The sequence below is a fragment of the Notechis scutatus genome, chromosome 1 (assembly GCF_049901735.1).
Source record: "Notechis scutatus isolate UNSWTSFEM ecotype Mainland chromosome 1, rNotScu1.2, whole genome shotgun sequence".
NCBI lineage: Eukaryota > Metazoa > Chordata > Lepidosauria > Squamata > Elapidae > Notechis > Notechis scutatus.
This window is the reverse complement of record NC_142009.1, coordinates 74,842,664-74,862,511: the sequence shown is the minus strand read 5'-3', so window position 1 is coordinate 74,862,511 and position 19,848 is coordinate 74,842,664. Positions and strand designations below refer to the sequence as shown.

Sequence of the window (19,848 nt, the reverse complement as noted above, 5' to 3'; positions counted from 1 at the left end):
ATGAAGCAGTCTGCTCAGTCTGTGCCTTTCAGATTACGTTAGGCTATGACTCAGAGCCTTCCCAGCCACTGTGGATACTGATGTTTATAGTCCAAGACAGCTGGCAGGTAAAAGGTTGAACATGCTATTGCATAGCACAGGTGGAAGAGAAAAGATTCAAAGTCTAAGTGATATGAGCAGTGAAGAACCACCTGAAATGAATTCTTTGCCCTGCTTTCCCCCCCCTAATTTACACATTTGTACATGCAATTACTATATGCCCTTATTTCTGTTAAAAGTTAGAATTCATGACTTTACAATAAGAGGCACATCCTAATCAACCTGTTTTTTTTAAACCTCAAGATCTTTAATCAATTTCTTAGGCAACTACTCATGTATTTATTTATTTAGAAAATGTATATTGCCGCCTACTCGCACATGGTGACTCAAGGCGGCTTAAAGGACATAAAAACACTTGTCCCAAAGTTGAGCTAAAATGGATTCCTAGACAGCAAAAGTTTTCAGCACCTCGACCATCAGGTAACTGGGAAGTTTTCAACTTGGCATCTTACACAAGACTTGAAACAAATTTGGTAGCCATCTACAGGCCTCTCATGTCAGTTTTATTTATCCTTTTTCCCAGATGGTAACTATGGACTCCAGTGAGGCCAATTCAGATACAATGGTGTTGTGGAAGTACCAACATCAATATTTATCTATCAGGAGGAAATCAAAGCTTTTGTATCTTCAATTATCTACAGTTCCTCTGATACCAATGCAAGTACACTTAGTGGAAAGAAACCAGCAATCCTACAGGTAGGTTAGTTATATGAATTTGCTGCAGCATAATCACAAAGATACTAAGGGATTAAAAATTATTTGATTTGTCAATTACCTCCACTTCATCAGATGCATACAATATTCATTTGATATGGGCCTCTGATTGCAATGCTGCAATTTAGGCAACATGATTAATCAAAATATGGTTTGTTAAACACCTCTTAACATGGCTTATTAAACAAGTCCCAATGGCCTAATTCATACAAAACTCTTAACCCAAATGTCTGGTCATGTATGATACGAAGTCTAAAATAAACAAAACTACATTGCAACAGAAGAAAATCGGTATAGTGGTAAAAGAAATATGGAAGATAACGGATGACAAATTGCTAACCTGATATTCATAAGAGTTGTTCAGGGTGATGCAGAAATTCTTGCTGGAGTGCAGTCACATGATCTAGGATCTATAATCCTGGTTTAGTTTTGGTTATCTCTCAGGCATCTGATATGAGGTAGCCATCATATTACTTTTGCATGATACAGGTGATGCAAAATAAATTACTGGTGGTTTGTAGAAGGGAGAGAAGTCAATGACCCATTTGATCAGTGCTAAGCTATGGTTAGCACCAGCCACGGTGTGCTAATGATCCTGTAGTGTGGTGTTGTTTTTTTTAAGACAAAAATCTATTCCAACATGTTTTATTCCCGGCATTTAAAAAATCTGCTTTTAAAAATTAGAATTCCCATTCAGATGTTATAGTGAAATGTAGTTAGTTTATAAACAAAAGTTAATAATTGGGTTATTTTATCCTAGCACATGAATGTATCTATCTATATAAAAAAGAGAGCCATGTGGAAAAAGAATACTTGAAATCAAGGCTCATCCAGGAATGATAAAGAATTATTTCTTAAGGTCAAACATAGGTTGATCATACTTTAAATGCAAAGGGCTACATCAAAAGCAAGGGAGAAAAATTAGACAGAAAAAACAAGCTACTAAAGTAGCCCAATTATAGTTTAAATTAATCTCTGTATTGCATTACTTAATTAGAACAGGAATCCCCAAAACAGATGTGCAATTACATAATAAATCTACAACAGTTCAGATGCAGTTTAGTTTAATCTATTGCAAGGAAAGGCTGTCTTGGTTTTGTTTTTCTTCGCATGGTCCTAAAGTCACCCAAGCCACCAAAATAAGTGGCATTTAGCCAAAGTTCAGTTTGTTCAAATATGGAAGACCAAATAAAACTTGTACAAAAGCATGTCCTCCAAGTAGTTATGAGCACTGGTAAATCAGTGTTTGCCATCATTTATTGCTACATGAACATTGCCCGTAAAAGATTTGGCATCTTTTGAAGGAAAGTCATTTCCCAACAACTACGCACATTTACTCAGAGTAAATTTCCTGACTTAAAAAAAAATAGACTTTCTGGAATTTTGAACAGATAATAAGTTTTTTTTTCCATTCCAGTTTATCTTACATGAGCAAATATTGTTTCAATGACACAGCTTTGTGATACCTGACTCAGCAAAGAAGAAAATTAGTTGAGATTATCTTATGGCAAAAAGTTTCCATGTGAATTTAAACAAGATTTCCTCAAATTAGAACCTTTCATGTTATAGATTACAACTGACCAATGGTAAGTCAGACTAGCCCTGATTTGCACCGTATTTCTGCAGATACTGATACCTCTTTGAATAAACTGTCATATATCCTCTATAAATAGAAAAGAAGCCCATTGCTATTCAAAATATGATTTCTTCTTTTTTCCAAGCCAACAAGCATGCACATTTCATGGTGTAAAAGGGATCTGTCAGTCAGGGTATACAAGAAAGATACAATTTTGCACAGCTGCTCTATTTGTTATGACATCCCCACACTGTGCATGAAGTAGGCATATCGTTTTTAAGAAAAATATATCAGATTCACGTGCAGTTTCTGCTAATTTAGCTGCACCATGTACATTTCAGAAACGGGCTGAAGCCTACAAGATTAAAAATGCAGGCAGGGAAATTCTCTGTTTTGAGCCAAATGTCCTAAGAGGCACAGTTTTAGACATCCACTTGGAAAACAATAATTTGACTAGGTGGTAGTTCCTCACACTCGTTGTGCAGACGTCTTAGGAGAACCCTTCCTACACCTGTATACAGTGAATTCATGGTTCAACTTTCAGTTCCAAAGTGTAGGCCCAGCGGTCCTCAACAAAGAAACTACCACTAGTGGGAAAACCCTCAGTTTGGTCAACCTCAGCTTCTCAGCTCACGCTCTTCTCCATCTCCTTTGGAAAGAGATAATTTTAGCAGCATGTTTAGGGGTAGATCTTCACTGTGCACTCTGGAATAGAGAGAGATTCTCAGCCAAAGTCACCTCAAACCGCCCTCAGTGATTAAACCACCATTTCCAAGGCCTTTGTAAAACAAAAACAAAAAAAACCCTCCACCCTATACAAAACAACAATATTTTTTCCACCAGGACTTGGAGAGGTTTTTCATCTTGTCTGGAGTCCTGTTTTTGGATTTCTTTGGCTGTTGCTGAGTATCCGAGTAGTGAATGCCAGCCACAATGGCTGCATCAAAGACTTCTTTGAGGTTTTTCTGAGTCAGAGCGGAGCACTCGATGTAAGAGGCGGCTTTTATTTCCTCGGCACACAGCCTTGCGGCTTCCTCTGCCACAGGCTTCTCTTTGCATTTGTCAAGCTCAATGAGTACTTTGACGTCTTCTCGGAGGTCCGATTGGGTCCCGACGAGAATAATAGGGGCCTTGGGGCAGTGACATCGGATTTCAGGGACCCATTTCTCGGTCACATTCTGGAAAGATGAAGGGCTCACTACACTGAAGCACAGCAAAAAGATGTCTGTGTTGGTGTAGCACAGTGGGCGGAGCTTGTCAAATTCATCCTGTGTGAAAATAAAAGTAAGGTGAATAGTAACTTTAGAGTAAAAAAGGGGTCTTTCTATGCTCCCTAAAAGCAAAGTGCAGGATACAAAGTGGGGGTTTTCCTCACTGATATATAGCAAAATCATTCTTATCAGCTACTAAATGAGCACAAAACATGTTCTATAAAAATAACAACCATAATTGTTTTGCAAGGGAGAGCCATTCCCATCCACTGTACCAAGGTGGCATGTAGCAAGTTGTCTGAATGCTGGCTCAGAGAGAAGGAAAGAGGACATGGAAGGCAAAAATCCCTGAACAGAGAAAACTAACAACTGTAGAGGAAATTAGAACTCCATGACACAATTTTATTTTTGTTGTTTCATATGGAAAATTATTTAGTTGTGCACTGTGACACAACTACTGGGCAAAACCTCAAAGAGACTGTCCCATGTGGTTCCATAATAGAGAAGTGAGCGCACAACCAGGTACAGCATTCAGCATCACCATTAGCTGGCAACCATATTTGGAAAATAGAATTGATTCAAGGGATTGGCTTTGCTGTGATGCAACCTTTGTTCATTCATTTCAAAGAGGCAGCCTTTTAACAGAAGGCAGGAACTATTGTTGACGTTGGGAGAACAGAAATTACAGGTGGTTCTCATGATCTGTGGGGCCATATACCCATGGTGCATATGTACGGTTGTTGAGTGTACATTTCACCTATTGTGGTTGTTAGGTGTACGTTTCACCTATTGTGGGCTTTGCCTTGCTTTTTGCTACTTTATGCACATGCAAAAAGGGTGTGTGTGTGTCAGTCAGGGTTTGACATACACATAAAGTATTTATTAATGTCTTGTTATCCATGATCATGAGGTGAGAATGGAGCTCCCCTCCAAGACCGCAAGGGTAACCTCTGTACAACATGGATTGAATACCTCTATGAATTAGAGAAAATGGAAGAACTAGAGACCTTCATGAACTGAAGAATCATAAAGTATTAAAAGTATTTAAAAATATTTGAATTGAAAAGAAACACTGCCATATATAATCATATTCAATTGAAGAAGACTTGCCTAACGTATCTCAGGGATCAAAATCATAAAATGGCCATAAACTGCCAATGCAAAAGATATTTAATGCCGTGGCACAAAATTTGTGAATGGGTCATATCTATGCTACTGTTTGTTGTCTTTTTAATAGTTGCTTTGGTGAAGTTAATTATTAATGGACTATTTTAGCTTTTTACACCACTCCAGAGCCACTTTGATAAGGGATGGTGGGGACAGAGAATGAATAAATACACAGACACTAGACAAATTTTGTTTCAGCTTAAATCTGTTACCTTAAACTATATCATAACATTTATAAATTAATTAATTAATACTTATTAATACTTATTATTTTAATTTATTATTTAATCTATAGAGAATAGCATGTTATTATGATCCATGGGCATGAGATTTATCAATAGTGTCCTTTCCACCCTCCTTCCTTTAATGCTTTGGAGGTAGCAAACTGAATGTCTGCACAACCAATGCCTGCATATATAGATCAAATAAATTGAATAAATCAGAATTCTGGAATTTAAGTTGACTCAAAACATATTCCTTGAAATACAACTGCTAGGATTGCATTTCACATTGAGCCATTTTTTTTTTTTTTTTTGGACAAACCACAAGGGACTGCTTCTTTCATCCAATAAATGCTAAAATAAGCTCTGGTTTAAAACCATGGGATTTACCCACACTCTGATAAAATTATAGTTTAACCTAAATTTTGAAACCAGCCAAAATGAATTTTGTATCTGGTGAAGTATTGGCTCAAAATTAGTGCTCAAACCTTGGATGACTTTAATTGTTACTATCACAATGTGCACTTATTGCCACTGTAACTGGGTCTGTCCCTCTTGTTGCTGATCATCAACTTCTCCTTAGAGCCAGCTGACTGAGGAATTCTGGGAACTGAAGTCCATAAGTCTTAAAAGTTGCCACTGTTGGAGACCCCGGCCTTAGACCAAATGTTTCTCTACCCCCACCCCAGATCATGTGGCTCCTTAAAGAGACAGCCACAGACAAACCATGTATGCCCAAACTTAATCTGAAGCATCTTTTTGCATCCCAAGAACAACACTCTTCTACTAGTCCATATTTACTTATCTTTCACTTCTCTGCACAGGGGAAATTTGTTTGTTTGTTTGTTCATCCATCCATCCATCCATTTTTACTGAATAACAAAGAAGTTTTGCTACTGAAGACAAAGTTGCTGGAAATATTGAAACTAATTTCTCGCAAATTTGACACACCAAGGGAAGAATACAGCATCCAAAAATCATGTTGATAATACAAACACCTGCTTTAGATGAATATTTACTATTGCCTTGTATTGCAATGATCTGCACTAAAAATAACCCCTTATACTTTCCTTCCCCAACTTCCTGCTTCAATACAATGAACGTTGTCTTATGCTCCATTTTGGAACTCTTTACATAATACGCTTTTGAAAAAGCTTGGCTTTTCTTGTTAGATCTGAACTCAACTTTCTTCTTGGAAAAAGAGAGTTCTCAAAACTAAAAAGGGAACAGCCTGATAATTATACAAGTTCCAAGAGCTTAAAGTCGAGGAAAGTAAACAGAGGAAAATATTAACATGGCAACAATGGCCTCCTGAAGAGGTAGGATTTGTCTCTTGTGCTGGTATTTTAATTAAAACCCAGCAATGTTTGTCAGAGGGCCTTAAATTAACACGTGCAAAGAGCAAACAAACACGCTCTGAAATATCCCTCCTGTGCCAACATTTTGCTGCCAAGGTGGAACTTGTTTATCAATTTACAAAGGTTTTTTGGGGTGGTTTGAGGTTCATATTTGAAATTTTTTTTTTACAGATGTGCGCCCCCCTTTTCACTTGAATTAATCTGCAGGAAAATTGAGATCTAGGAGGCAAGGTTTCATTAGCTCACTTATTTGACAGATGTAACTCCAAGAAAACAAAGAATAAAACAAAGCACTCATCCCTTGGCTAAGGAATCATGCATGTGGGGGTGCCATATGGCAGCCATGTGTACCCACAAGGTTTGCCGTTTTAAATAATTGCATAATTAGAAATCATGTTATGCGTCTTGCAGTTCAGGGGAACAATTGTAAATTTACACAACCGAGGAATAAATGGAGAGGTCAGAGCAAGGTAGAAATGTGAAAGCCCCTAGATAATCAAAGGCTCTTGTCTCATCCCTTATCATCACCAAACACACTCCAGAAACAGTCTTGCTTGACAAAAAAAATGGCATTAACATCCATAGTTCCAAGAGGCTTTCTAAAATCCAGGGGGGAAAGGTTACCAGGGCCTACAGCTGATGCTTCCTCTGACTTGATTATCTGACGTCAATCAGAAATAGTAAAATAAGACATGCATTTCTTACAATGCATGTCCCACCATGCTCATCATAAAATTCCAGGTGATTTTTAGTCATTAAAAGGCAGTGAAACCTACAATCTGAATCACCCCTGAAAATTTCATAAAAACCATGCTTAAAAAAATCCAGTCTCCACTACTTAAAAATCAAGACAACGACTAGCACTAGACCCCAAACCTTACAGAATAACAGCATTGTAACTACCGTTCTTTATAACTAGGGGTGGGGGGATAGTCTCAAGGGAAGGTGTTGCCCCAGGCAGGGACAGTAACTGAGAAAACCTGCTAGTAATCCTGAAAGGGAGTTCTGGGTAAAGCACTTTGCATTAATCCAGAGGTCCCCAAACTTGGCCACTTTTAAGACTTGTGGACTTCAACTCCCAGAATCCTCCCTGGGAGTTGAAGTCCACAAGTCTTAAAAGTGGCCAAGTTTGGGGACCCCTGCACTAATCTGATCTTGGAATAAGGGTATTGAGCCCCTGATCCTGCAAACGTCTTCCATTAAAAAGCACAGGAGTATTTTGATAAGAAAATAGGAAGCACAGACGGCAGGCAAGGTTTAAGGACAAAACCCAAGGTTCTACTCTTTGAAGGACTTGAAGTCATATATGAGAGTCAGTTTGATGTAGTGGTTAGGGCACTAGGCTAGATATTGGGAGAGTGCTTTTTGGCCCTCTAGCAGGGTGACTCTGGGTCAGTCACTCTCTTTCAGCTCAAGAAAGAAAACAGTGACAACCCAATTCTGAAAACATTGCCAAGAAAACCGCAGGAACTTGTTGAGGCAGTTGCCAGGAATTAAACCTTCCTCTAAGAATGGATGGAGAAAGACAGAGAGACAGAAAGATCTCCATTACTGTTGATGGACATAAGTTTCCAAGACAGAGGAGCACAATGTAGCCCTCAAGGCTTGACTGGACCTAAGAGACCTCCAAAGTTTGTTACTGAACTCTAATATGTCATGTACCCGAAGAGGAAAATGTTTTAATGCATGACCAGAGGGATATCACAATCACTTTTAATTCTAACTGGATATAATTGAAATGACCCCAGCTTAAGGTTTCTGTCCTGTTCCTATCCACTTTTTGGGTTTGAAAGCGAATGTAGCCTTCAGCCTAGAAAATGTTATGCAATCCTGCTATAATTCCAGCACACCAATAGCCAGCAAGGAACAAAAAAGCTTTTTCTCTGGATTCTGAATGGTAAATAGTGTCAGCCCCGGATCCATCAGACAAACAGGCTGCCAGATACAAATATATATATGTGCCCACAGGTACAAGTTCATTCTCTGCACTCTTTCTCTACCGCACTAATACATCTCCACATACCGCATGCTTTCTTTCACACATGACGCTCTTGCAAACCAACGAAGCAACTCTTTTCCTCTTCCATAGGATATGTTGCCAGCATATCCCGTTCAGGGAATGTCACTGTCTGGTGACAAAGAAGCCGTTATTACTTTGGGCCCCCGGGGAAACAAAAGAGCCACTTCCCAGCCGTGGCTCAAGGAGGGAATGTGGGCTCCTGGGCTCCTCATGTCACCCTGGGAAACTGTCTGGGACACAGCGGCACTGCTCCCAGGCTATCACCACGGCAACCCAAGTGCCCAGCCAAAGGCTGCAGGTGAAGGTTCAGAAAAGCAGGCCAGGAGGTGGGCAAAAGCAAGACAGTTCCTCAATGGCAGCTGCGAGAAGGTAGCAAAGGGTCTTAGGGCAAGTCTGACCTGGGAAACCAATGTGCCCCAGGGAAGCCCCTTCCCCCAAGGTTAAGGACTTCTGAGAATCTAGGAAGGTGGGATCTTTTAAAAGGAATCCAAGATTGATTTTTTTTTTCCATCACAGATTTGCAGATGTGTGCTGATAGATCAGGCTTCTGTATTGTGTCCGTCTGTGAGTCAGACTTTTACAGTGGTTTCAGATTTGAATTTGGGGCAGCCTATTGCTGTGTCAGAATGGTTTTTCTTCATCCTGATTGGTTGGGAGTCTTGGTCTGCGTTTATTGGTCTCGGAGTTTGCTGTGTTCTGCTTGATTGGTGTCTCTAATATCTTCTGTCTGTTTTTTGGCTCTTTTGTATCTTGATTGGCTGGCAGCATTGTGTTGCTTTAATGGAGGCCTTTAGTGCAGCTTGGCTTCGGGTAAATGGAAAACATATATATATGTTTTCTTAAGTTTTCGCGGGTACTTACATGTATGGTGTTCGGCTTGGTTCGGGTATTTTCCCACGTCATTGTAGTTCTTTTAAAGTTGTAGAACGTTTCAGCAGAATCTCATCTGCCATCATCAGGCTTCTGTATTGTGTCCGTCTGTGGGTCGGACAACCACTATCAACCACTGTAAAAGTCTGACCCACAGACGGACACAATACAGAAGCCTGATGATGGCAGATGAGATTCTGCTGAAACGTGCTACAACTTTAAAAGAACTACAATGACGTGGGAAAATACTCAACAAGCCGAACACATATATATATATATATATATATATATATATATATATATATATATATATATATATATATATATATATATATATATGTGTGTGTGTGTGTGTGTGTGTGTGTGTGTGTGTGTGTGTGACACACATACTCACATACACAGCAGGAAAACCACTGTATCAACTATGTAAGCAGCTTTACTGACCTGCCCGGCTGTGTCACAGAGTTGGAGTCTCACTGGTCGGCCATCTACAGACACTACAGCTGAAATGGGAAGGAAGTGGAGAGTCAGAAAAACTTTTTACCCGTGAAGGAAGAATTACATCTGTCCTCCCTTTAATCATTTACCTTTGGACCAGTTTGAGTCCACTTTAACAGCTTGCAGAGCCCCAAGTCAGCTTCTTCTCCCCATCCTCCCCCACTATTCCCAACAATTCCTGGGTTTACACAAGCCCTTCAGGGCTTCCGGTTTTGGTTACAAAGCAGAAAATTGTGACCGAAAGACATTTGCCCCATACAAAAAGAGAGTTGTCCTAAACACAAAGGAGGATTTTGCTCTGCAAACACTCTCTAAACATGCTTGAAGATTGATTTTTTTTGGGGGGGGTGGTCAGGTTCTGTTTTAAAAGCTTACAGACTGGGGAACTCCTTCCCCAATGCTTTAAATCACAAAGGAGACAATACAAATATTTACATATTTCCCCTGTGGAGAAATCTTTTATTCTGCTGTTGTTCTTTGTGGGTTAGGTTGAAGTCTGCCCCTCTCCCCACACCCACTCCTTATTCAAGGCTAAAGCTCCTCTCTGGGCACTTAAGAAATGTGATTGATAATAAATAAATAGATGTTGCTTTTGGTTACTCTATCAATCTGCAACACTGATAGCAAAATTGTGCCCTTCAGGTATTTAGAACAGCAGTATACTATACTATAAAAATAAGGCAATAAATGTAAACTCTCAAAAACTGTACAAAATTGTACAAGTCAAATATTTCATTGGGAGTTTTTAACTGGTGAATTATAACAAACCACAACAATAGAAAAATATATACACTGGTGATTATACAATGTTTTTCAAAAAAAAAACTAAATACGGTGATTAAAATAAACACGAAAAACAATGAATACAAAAGGTAAATCTTCCATTGTACAACCACAAGTTTACAAAGCTTATTATTTGGGAGTTAATTTCGCTAAATTCAAAGGAACGTATTGTCCAGTAAACTTAAAAGTGGCTTACAGGAAACAGGGCAATTTAGAGTACAGATAACGAACTCCTATTTTATATTACCACAAAATTCCTTGTATTTTCACATCAGGTCAGTATAAGAGTGCACGTCCTCCAATGCTGGCTGGAAAAACATGTTCCTGCACTGAAAGAAATACACACGAAACTCCCACAGTTGGAGCCCTCTGTTTACTGTTCAGTGTTTGCTTTCAAGCACATAAAAGCTCTCCAAACCTTACAGAAAAGATTCAACTTAACACAGATACCGCCCTGGGGGAACTACCTTTTCAGAAGAAAAGTCAAGTAACAATGAAAGATCTTTTTCCAAAGACAAGCATGGTGAGCTGGTGTTTTCTCTCGCTTCAGAGCACCACCTTTTTTAAAATTAAATAATTAGGGAAGTTGTCAGGGGCAATGTAATTACAAAAATTCACAAAGCAGGCAGCAGAAAGCTTCCCCCACAATGGTTTTCAAGAAAAAACAAAAGGAAGTCTAAAGTAACCTGATGGGAAGAAGGGCAAGTAGGAGTTACCCTGTGTCTTAAAGGATAAGGATTATTATGAGTTAGCCCAAAGGATTTCCAAAGGAAGAAAGAAGTGCAATACTCTAGAAAATAAAGGAATAAGAAACCCAAGGCTAGAGAACAGAGTGTAACTTCCCTGACCCCGAGATAACAGAGTAACACAGTTGAAAGGTCTAATCCAACTCCCTGCTATAGAAATAGATAAATCTGAACTATGCCAACACCCCAAAATTATTCAGTTTTATATGCTGTATCACACCTGCACTCCCTCTAGCAAGGATTAACAACATTCCTAAAGATTCCGATTTTAATGCAGTTAACAAGTTACTAGTCCTCATCACCGGGACTAGTGGAAAAATACAGATTAGGAGCGCATATTCCAAAATTAACTACACAAAAAGAACACTATTTTTTTAATGTTGGGAGGCAATAAATTCCCCTAAATGGACTGAAACTTCCCAATAAATGAGGGAAACATCATGCTACCCTCATAGTTTTAACAAGTGGCATATATATATATAATGTGTGTGTGTGTGTCCATTTCTGACCTTTACTCTCGTTGATCCAGGAGTTAAGAGGCGAACAGATACGGCTGGTTTGCACACGCGATTGTGTTGCGAGTCCTTGTTACCGAATTTAACACCGGCAACAAGAAGAACTCGCAACACAATCGCGTGTGCAAAACCAGCCGCATCTGTTCGCCTCTTACCTACTGGATCAACGAGAGTAAAGGTCAGAAATGGGCTTGCCCGCCTTAAGGGAGAGAAGGAAGGCATCGTCTGCACTTCCAAAGGTTGGATAAACGACTCTCGCAGCTGCTTTGCACGCCGGCGTCTTCTCTAGGCAGAGAAATTGGGGTTGTGTGTGTGTGTTTCTTCCTTTTCCCCCCGGGCAGGGATTTACGAGGTAATGAACCCCGCCCCACTCGCAATTGGGGATCGATCCATTGCGTTGGCCTGTGCGAGCTTTTCTTCCCAGCACTCTCCCTCCCTTCTCCCCGACGTGAAAGAGCGATCAGGCCAGGCCAACCTTCACTTCCACGCGGACTTTTCCCTTCAGTCCGCGCGGGCACCGCCCCTTCCCCCGAGCTGGAAGATTCAAAATCAAACCAGAGGAGACGCCGCCGAGCAAAAGCGGGTCGAGGGATAGCCGGACCGTCGGCTCGATCCCAGGCAGAGCTGAGATCGGGAGCGAGCGGAGGATGGGTGTGTGTGTGTGTGTGTGTGTGTGTGAGCTCTCCCAGAAGAAGAACCGGAGAGCCGAGAAAACGCATGAAATGCTTTCTTGGAAAACCCCACCGGGAACCGTCCCATCCCAACCGACTGATTTACTTACCTGAGAAATTGTCGAAGGCGGTAGGGATGTATTCCGTAGGGTAGCCGTTGGTGGTGTAACTCACCACCAGGCTGGTTTTCCCCACCGCGCCGTCTCCCACCAGCACACACTTGATGCTCCGCCGGGGCTCCGCTCCGATGGCTCCGGCCCCACCGCTCGCTCCAGCCCGGCAGCGGCTCCCCAAGGCAGCCCCCAGCGCCGCCGCTCGGCTGCTGCGGACCCGACGCGGAGGCACCGGAGGCACCACTTCGCAGCCGCCCGGCAGCGGCTTGCTGATGTAGCCGCTTTCGCCTTCTTGCTGCGGCGGCATCCGCCCGGCTCCGGTGCGGGAGAGCCCCAAAGACAAGGAGATCCGCCGAGCCACAGCCGCGGAAGGCAGCGGCGAGAAGCGCCGGGAGAAGCGATCGGGTCGACGGGGTGGTGTGAGGGGCGTGGAGAGGAGACGCGCCTGCTGGAGAAGAGAGCTTTTCCCAGACTCCCAGCCGCCGAGCCTGCCTTCTTCCCGATCTCTGCAAGCTCCGGCACCTCAGACGTGCGATCTCTCGCTCCTTCAGCAGCAACAGCGAGCACAGCAGCCTTCGCTCGCGGGAAGACGACACGAGCAGCCAAAGGGATCGATCGGCCGCCAGATGACATAATCCCGAGAAAAACGAGCCAAAGAGGGCGGGCCAGGCCGGGACGGGCGGGGCTTGTCATGAAGAAAGGACTTGGCCGGAAGGCGGCGCTCCAAACCACAGCGCCGCTAGACCGCGCGGGGTTAAGTTAAAGCGCGAAGAGGAGGCGAGGTCGCGGCGTGGACGCCCTCAATCCGGGCTGCGAATCTGGCCTCTGCCCATTGGCCCATTGGCTTCTTTTCGAACGTTGACGACAAAATGGCTTATCTCTTTTGGCTGGACATTCCGCCAAGGCCACGTAAGCCACGCCGCCTGCGCTGCTGGCCTTCGCGCCATCTCTCTTCGTTCCAGGCTTTAGAAACGAGCAAAACAAACGAACTGCTCTTTCCGACGTTTCTTAAAACTTCGATTGTTCTTTCCGCAGTCGTTTCTTCGATCTCGGTTCCTTTTTTTTTTTTTTTTTTTTGGGGGGGTGTTGTTTCTTTTCCATTTTCGCCGTAGGTCTTTTTTTTTTTTTGCACGTGGCTTCTCTTTCTTCTTCCAGAACAATTATTGCATTCTTTTCGAAGAGGTAATCGATTTAAGATCGTTGCTACTCTAGGAAGTTAGCACCCACCCCTCTCCTAGAAAATCGAAATATTCTAGGAAATATTACAAAGGCAGAATATTTCCTCTAAAAAGAGTAGAAACTCAGAAGCAGAAACTCACCTCAGAAGCAGGAGCTCACCCCCACCTTTGTTAATGGTGGGCCATTAAGGCCTGGGCCAGAATACTTTACATAACAAATATCTCCAGGTAAAGCTATAGCAATTGCTAAAAAGCCCTTTCAGCCATCATGCAGCAAAGCTCAACCAAGCCTGGAATTCAGGACAGCCTACAGAGTTGCCCCTGGGAGTCTGACAACCGATCAGAATACAAGCTCCAATTCAAATTCCAACAGAGGGTATAAAACCCAGGCACTCTCAGCACCTCAGTCCTTTCTTGATCTCTTCCTTCAGCTTGAAGCATGTGATCATCCTTCCTTTTCACTCTGGAGCTCCAGGCTATGTGGTCCTAATATTAAACCTTCCAAACAGCCTCCATGTTTCCAGTGTCTTTTTCCCCACTTGGAACTGAACCCAGAAGGATATTTCTTCCAACACTACAAAAAATATATATATTAAAACTTACAACACATTAAGGTGTAACGCTTTAGAGTACAGATAACAACTCCTATTTTATATTACCACAAAATTCTTTGAAACAACACGTTAAGGTGTAATGCTTATTTACGGAATTAGGACTCAAACACCCTAAACTTTCTAACATAATAAAATGTATTTTGGAGATTTTTCGGCCTGATGCTAGTAGCTCAAGCATATTTTCTAAGAACTAATATAAATCTCATTTAGGTTACCCTTCTGGCGACAGGATTCAGAATACCTGCTATATAGTGGTGTTGAGAACTCTGATATTCCAGGATAGACACACTGTAGTAGTATAAAGAAGTGTAATATGTGTGGGTGGGTGTGTCTTAGAGCAGGGTCTCCAACCTTGGCAACTTTAAGCCTGGCGGACTTCAACTCCCAGAATTCCCCAGCTGGGGAATTCTGGGAGTTGAAGTCCGCCAGGCTTAAAGTTGCCAAGGTTGGAGACCCTTGTCTTAGAGTAATAGGTAACCCTAACTATTCTAATGTATGTTAAATAATCGAGGAGCAAATGTGTCTGAATATCAGTGCTTCTTTCTCAACTGTTTCCAGTTCTTTTAAGACTTTGCATTTTTTAAATTGATTGCAGGTCAACTTCTAGTATGCAGGTTTTTTGGCAATAATGCCAAATTCATTTGCCATTCCCTTCTTTCAGTATATTGTCCATGTTTTCAGTCTGGCCTAAATCTTTGCTGTTCTTTGCTTGTAAAAGTCTTCCATCAAAACGCTGATTTTACCATCCAAGTCCCATGCTGACTTATCCATGCTGACTTAACCAATCCTGACTTATGTCCATTCCAAAAGTTAAGCAAAGCCAATCTTGGTTAATAGTAGAAGGGAGACCATTTGGGAAATCCAGGGTGGTAGGCTAGACTGTAGAAAAGTTAGGGGGATATCTGAAAAGGCAATGGAAAACCACTTTGCTTGGGGTTTAATTTTCTGTTTCAAGAAAACTAAATGGTTGTGTACAGGTATTGACTAGAGTTCAAGTTCCCTCTCTCATCTGTGTACACACAAATGGGTGTGCAAGTATATATACTTTTTAATGAAAATGTCATAAAGACTTTCAAAAGGGCATGGATTAGTGAATTATATTAGAAATATTTATGAATAACATTTAAAGAATGTTTTCTGTTCTCTTGACATCATAGTCACAGAAAGTGCAGTAGAACAGAAGGAAAGAGTGAATTGCAGATGCAGAAGGAAATGAACTTTCAGAAGTTGAGAAATTTCCAAATAAGCATTTGATTAAACCGAAATCAATTGATTAAACCGAACTCTCACCAATCATACTATAGTTTGGTGTGTGTTTTAATTAAGCCACTAAATTTAATGGGTTTTCCACATAAAAAGCCCTTCCAAATGTATGAGACTACAATTCCCATTGTTCGTTTCCAATGTCCAAGTCTAGAATAAAGAATTAATGGAATAAGTGGGCATGATTATCTCCAGATTATCGCCAGGTAGACTATAGGAAATGGACACAAAGGTTGCAATAGAATTGTTTGCAAATGTTGGGCATTGGAGCTGCTATAGTCTACCCATTTTCTGATTAGCAGAGAAGTGTGTTTCAGATGAGGTTATATCTTCTCTGAGACTCTGGCTGATGTTTACCATTTAAGAAAACAAACAAATAGTAGTCTATCTTGCTGCTATTGCTTATCTTGGTGAGACTTTTGCTGACTGTTTCATCTACCATGAGCTCAGATGCCAGAAATGTTGGTGTTTATACTGGGAATTATGCAAATATCACGAACTACATAAAGCACATCACATTTAGTGACAAAAGACAGTTTTATAACTCCCTCATTATTCCCATTACAACATATTTGTCAATGGGGAAAAATGCACCACCCTAGAGAAAGATCATTCATATAGGAAAGGTTAACTGATCTTTTGGTCAAATAAATGATTTTGAGAATCCCATTGTGTAGAAGCAAAAATAACTGCAGAGATAAAATTACTTAACGAAATGATTGCGGACTATAGGCAAAACGTTCTGTGTTCATTTTTAAACATGTAGTCTAAGTTCAGCTTAAGAAACATGAGCATTCAACTTGTTCTTAAATGTTCAGAGTTGCTTTATTCTTCTGTGGCCAGTATTGAACTGTAATGTGTCTTTCAGAGTACAGTACACTAGTCTTTTGTTTAACAGGATGATCAACTAGCTGTTGTGCAACACCCCCACCTTTTTCCCCAGTACAGTATCAAGTTAAATCATTTTCTTGCGATGGTGAAATTAAAGAGACTTTGTTGGCGACATGACATTTCTATACTGTACAACGAAAGGCCTGTTTATGTGTAAGAATTATAGAACTCTTTCTGAAGATTTCTGAATACTGTACTTGAACCTTTGGTATGAACAATACATAGAAAGAAAGAAATGTGATTCAAATTTAGGGACAGAAGCCAGAAAACAAATGTTCAGATCAGGTAGAATCAAGGGAGTTTTTTAGATTCAGTTATAGTTATAGACTAGGATTTATATTTGATCTCACTTCTAATGTTAGATATGACTACACTGGTTATGGATTGTTCCACTGCTTATGTGGCAAGCACAGATTAGATATGAAGTGCAGTCAGAATAGAACTCATTACTCACATATTAATTTGTAATAAGATCAGAACATCCTGCCTATTGCTTTCTCTGTATTGTTACTAGTGTAAGTTTACAATACCTTTTGTAAACTTAGCATAGATCACTTCCCCATATTTTTCACTAAGATTATATCACAAAGTTTTAAGTATTTGTTAGAATCCCTGTGTCTGAGGTTTTTTTTCCTGTTCAGGACACATTGTAAGGAGAGCTTGTAGCTTTTAACATTTAAGAATTTGAATTAGGAATCTTAATATATTTCTATTGAATTACTTAATTATTAGCTATTCACTATAATGACAAACACACACAAAAAAGAATATTTCTTCTTTCAAAACTAGCAACCTCCATCAATTTATAATGAACAAAAAACCACAACAAATTTACAACAGTAGTGTGTGTTGGCTTGTCTCCATCTTTGGTGAAATCAAGTTGCAGTTTGTCCATGTAATAACATCAATACTAGATGAAAAGGTAGGTCATATATTTTGTGGACTGTGCTTCTCAAAATTAACTTCTGAATTTTATAAATGCTTTGTTGTACTGGAATTTATGGATTATATGCTGTTCAGTGTGTGGTTTATTGATTCATAATCAGACCTTTGGGGTTTATACAGTTTAGTCAAATATGCTTGCTTGAATTACAGTTTTACCATTATATTATTGACTTTTGCATCCACAAGAATTCCTAGGAACACAACACTGAGATGTATTCCCCTTCAAGTCTTGTTATATTGCCTACTTCTGAGAGGGAGGAGCAAAGAATAATGAGAGTGTACACCAAGAGTGTATACTCCCAGCAAGGTGTGAATATCACCTCAGCTGCCAAGCTGAAGCAAGCAGTCACCTATATACCAGATCGTAGCAATATAAGATAACAAAGGCAAATTAACACTGAGTGACAATGGCGAAAACAGAATTTCATGCTTGTGCAGAAGGAAGGACTGTAAACTCACAGATATTTTACCAAGAAAATTATATGAATAATGTCCTAGCTCTCTTGAAAAAAGGAAAAGTCTGCAATTCTGAGGAAAATGGAAGGAGAGAGAAGAAAATGACAATCATAGAATCACAAGGCTGCAAGGGTTCTTGTAGGTCTTCTAGTTCAACTCTCTGCCCAAGGAAGGAACACTTATACCTGTGATGGCGAACCTATGGCACTTGTGCCATAGGTGGCATGCAGAGAGCCATTTGTGCCAGCATGCGAGCCCCAGCCAAACCTACCTGCACTACACATGTGTGCACCTCCCAGCTGATTTCTGGCCCGTTTGAGGCCATTTTCGCCCTCCCGGAGGCTTGAGGGAAGCCTCGGTAGCTTTGGGAGGCTGAAAACCGGGTCTTCCAGAAATACCAGAAGTGCCCGTTTCAGCCTCCGGAGGGCCTCTGGAGCTCGTGGGAGGCTGTTTTCACCCTTCCAGAGGCTTGAGGGAAGCCTCTGCAGCCTCAGGAGGCTGAAAAATCGGCCTTCAGGAAATACTGGAAGTGCTGAAATGGGCCCATTTTCAGCCTCTCGAGCCTCAGAAGGCCAAAAAAAATGGGTCTTCCAGAAATACTGGAAGTGCTGAAATGGACCTGTTTTCAGCCTCTCAAGGCTCCAGTGGGGCGAAAATGACCTCCCCCGGGCTCCAGAGGCCCTCCGGAGGCTGAAAATGGGCACTTCCGGTATTTCCAGGCCTGTTTTTCAGCCTCCCAAGGCTGCAGAGGCTTCCCTTGAGCCTCTGGGAGGCTGAAAAAGGCCTCAAACAGGCCGAAAATCAACTGGGAGGCACGCACATGAGCAGTGCAGGTAAAGGGATAGGAGGGTGTTGCACGTGCATGCTTGAGGGGTGTTGCATACGCGTGCGCAGGAGGGGGCACATAGCATTGTGAGTGCCGGCACACACGTGTGCACACTGTCACACGCACATGCACTTTCGGCACACCACAACAAAAAGGTTCATCATTGTTTTATACCATCGTCCAATCTTTTATTGAAAACCTCCAGTGATGGAGCACCCAAGATGCCAGGAGGCAAGCAGTTCTGTTGATTAATTATTCTTACTGTCAGGAAATTTCTCCTTATTTTCAGAGGTTGACAATTACTTCTGTCATTCAACCTACAAAGATGCTCTTCTCTGCATTCTGGATTGTGTATATATTTTTTCTATTAGTAGTAGTATAACAATGAAGCAGGGTTATTCTTGCTGTAACTTTGTACCGTAAAATAAACACTCTTTGATTTTTGGTTCAATTTAAGCAATTAGCACTTTATTTATTTACATTTCAGTTTAAACAATCATCTTATGTGGAGATACTGATCACAACATAAGCTTTTGCTTTTGTTTTTCTGCTTCCTTCATGCTTCCTGCAATTAATCTGCTATTTATAGAAGTTGTAATAAAGGTTTTCAAGCGGGTAACTCTTTTTTCCCCTCCCGCTAAGATACCATGATGTTCGGCACAGACATCTTAAGCCCTATTTGTCTGGCATGGTGGCTATTTCACTGAATGTGTCATCAACGCCTTGATTATTGTTGAATTTTTTATCATCTATTTATATTAAACAAATCTTTAGTTAAAGTAACCTTCTTGAACATTTGTTTGAGGTAAAAAGAAAGTGGCAAAATGCAGGTGGGTCAATCATATTTTTGTTGTTGTCAGCATCTCACCTTTATTTTTTCACAGAAGTGAAACTGGTGTATCAAAAATTCTGAAATGTACTTTTATCTAGGCAATTCAGGATGTAATTCAATGTTACTTCTATAAATCTTATTTCTCTTCTCGAATCTGTATTTTAATCATAGGAATATTAAACCAAATTGATTAACCATGGCAGAAGCCCAAAATGTGTGTTTAGCGTAATCTTAGTAGAAGTACTACACTTCCAGCATATTGATGTTGAAACTTGACCATT

General features: G+C 40.8%; 1 protein-coding gene across 1 annotated transcript; it reads right to left on the bottom strand.

Moving 5' to 3' along the window:
- Positions 1-224: 224 nt before the first annotated feature.
- On the bottom strand, positions 225-13,166 carry RHOU (ras homolog family member U). Its single transcript, XM_026669454.2, has 3 exons — positions 12,560-13,166; positions 9,681-9,739; positions 225-3,657 (listed from the first exon to the last, which is right to left on the bottom strand). Exons 1-3 carry the CDS (start codon positions 12,867-12,869, stop codon positions 3,202-3,204), a joined length of 825 nt encoding a protein of 274 aa, XP_026525239.1. The 5' UTR covers positions 12,870-13,166; the 3' UTR covers positions 225-3,201.
- Between the last annotated feature and the right edge of the window lie 6,682 nt (positions 13,167-19,848).

What these genes read in the sequence shown, in the direction of transcription:
- RHOU (XM_026669454.2), bottom strand. Translation starts at nt 12,869, where the DNA reads ATGCCGCCGCAGCAAGAAGGCGAAAGCGGCTACATCAGCAAGCCGCTG. An exon ending in CGCCTTCGACAATTTCTCAG is followed by an intron (nt 9,740 to 12,559) that starts GTAAGTAAATCA and finishes TTCCCATTTCAG; the next exon opens with CTGTAGTGTCTGTAGATGGC. An exon ending in TCTGTGACACAGCCGGGCAG is followed by an intron (nt 3,658 to 9,680) that starts GTCAGTAAAGCT and finishes ATTTTCACACAG; the next exon opens with GATGAATTTGACAAGCTCCG.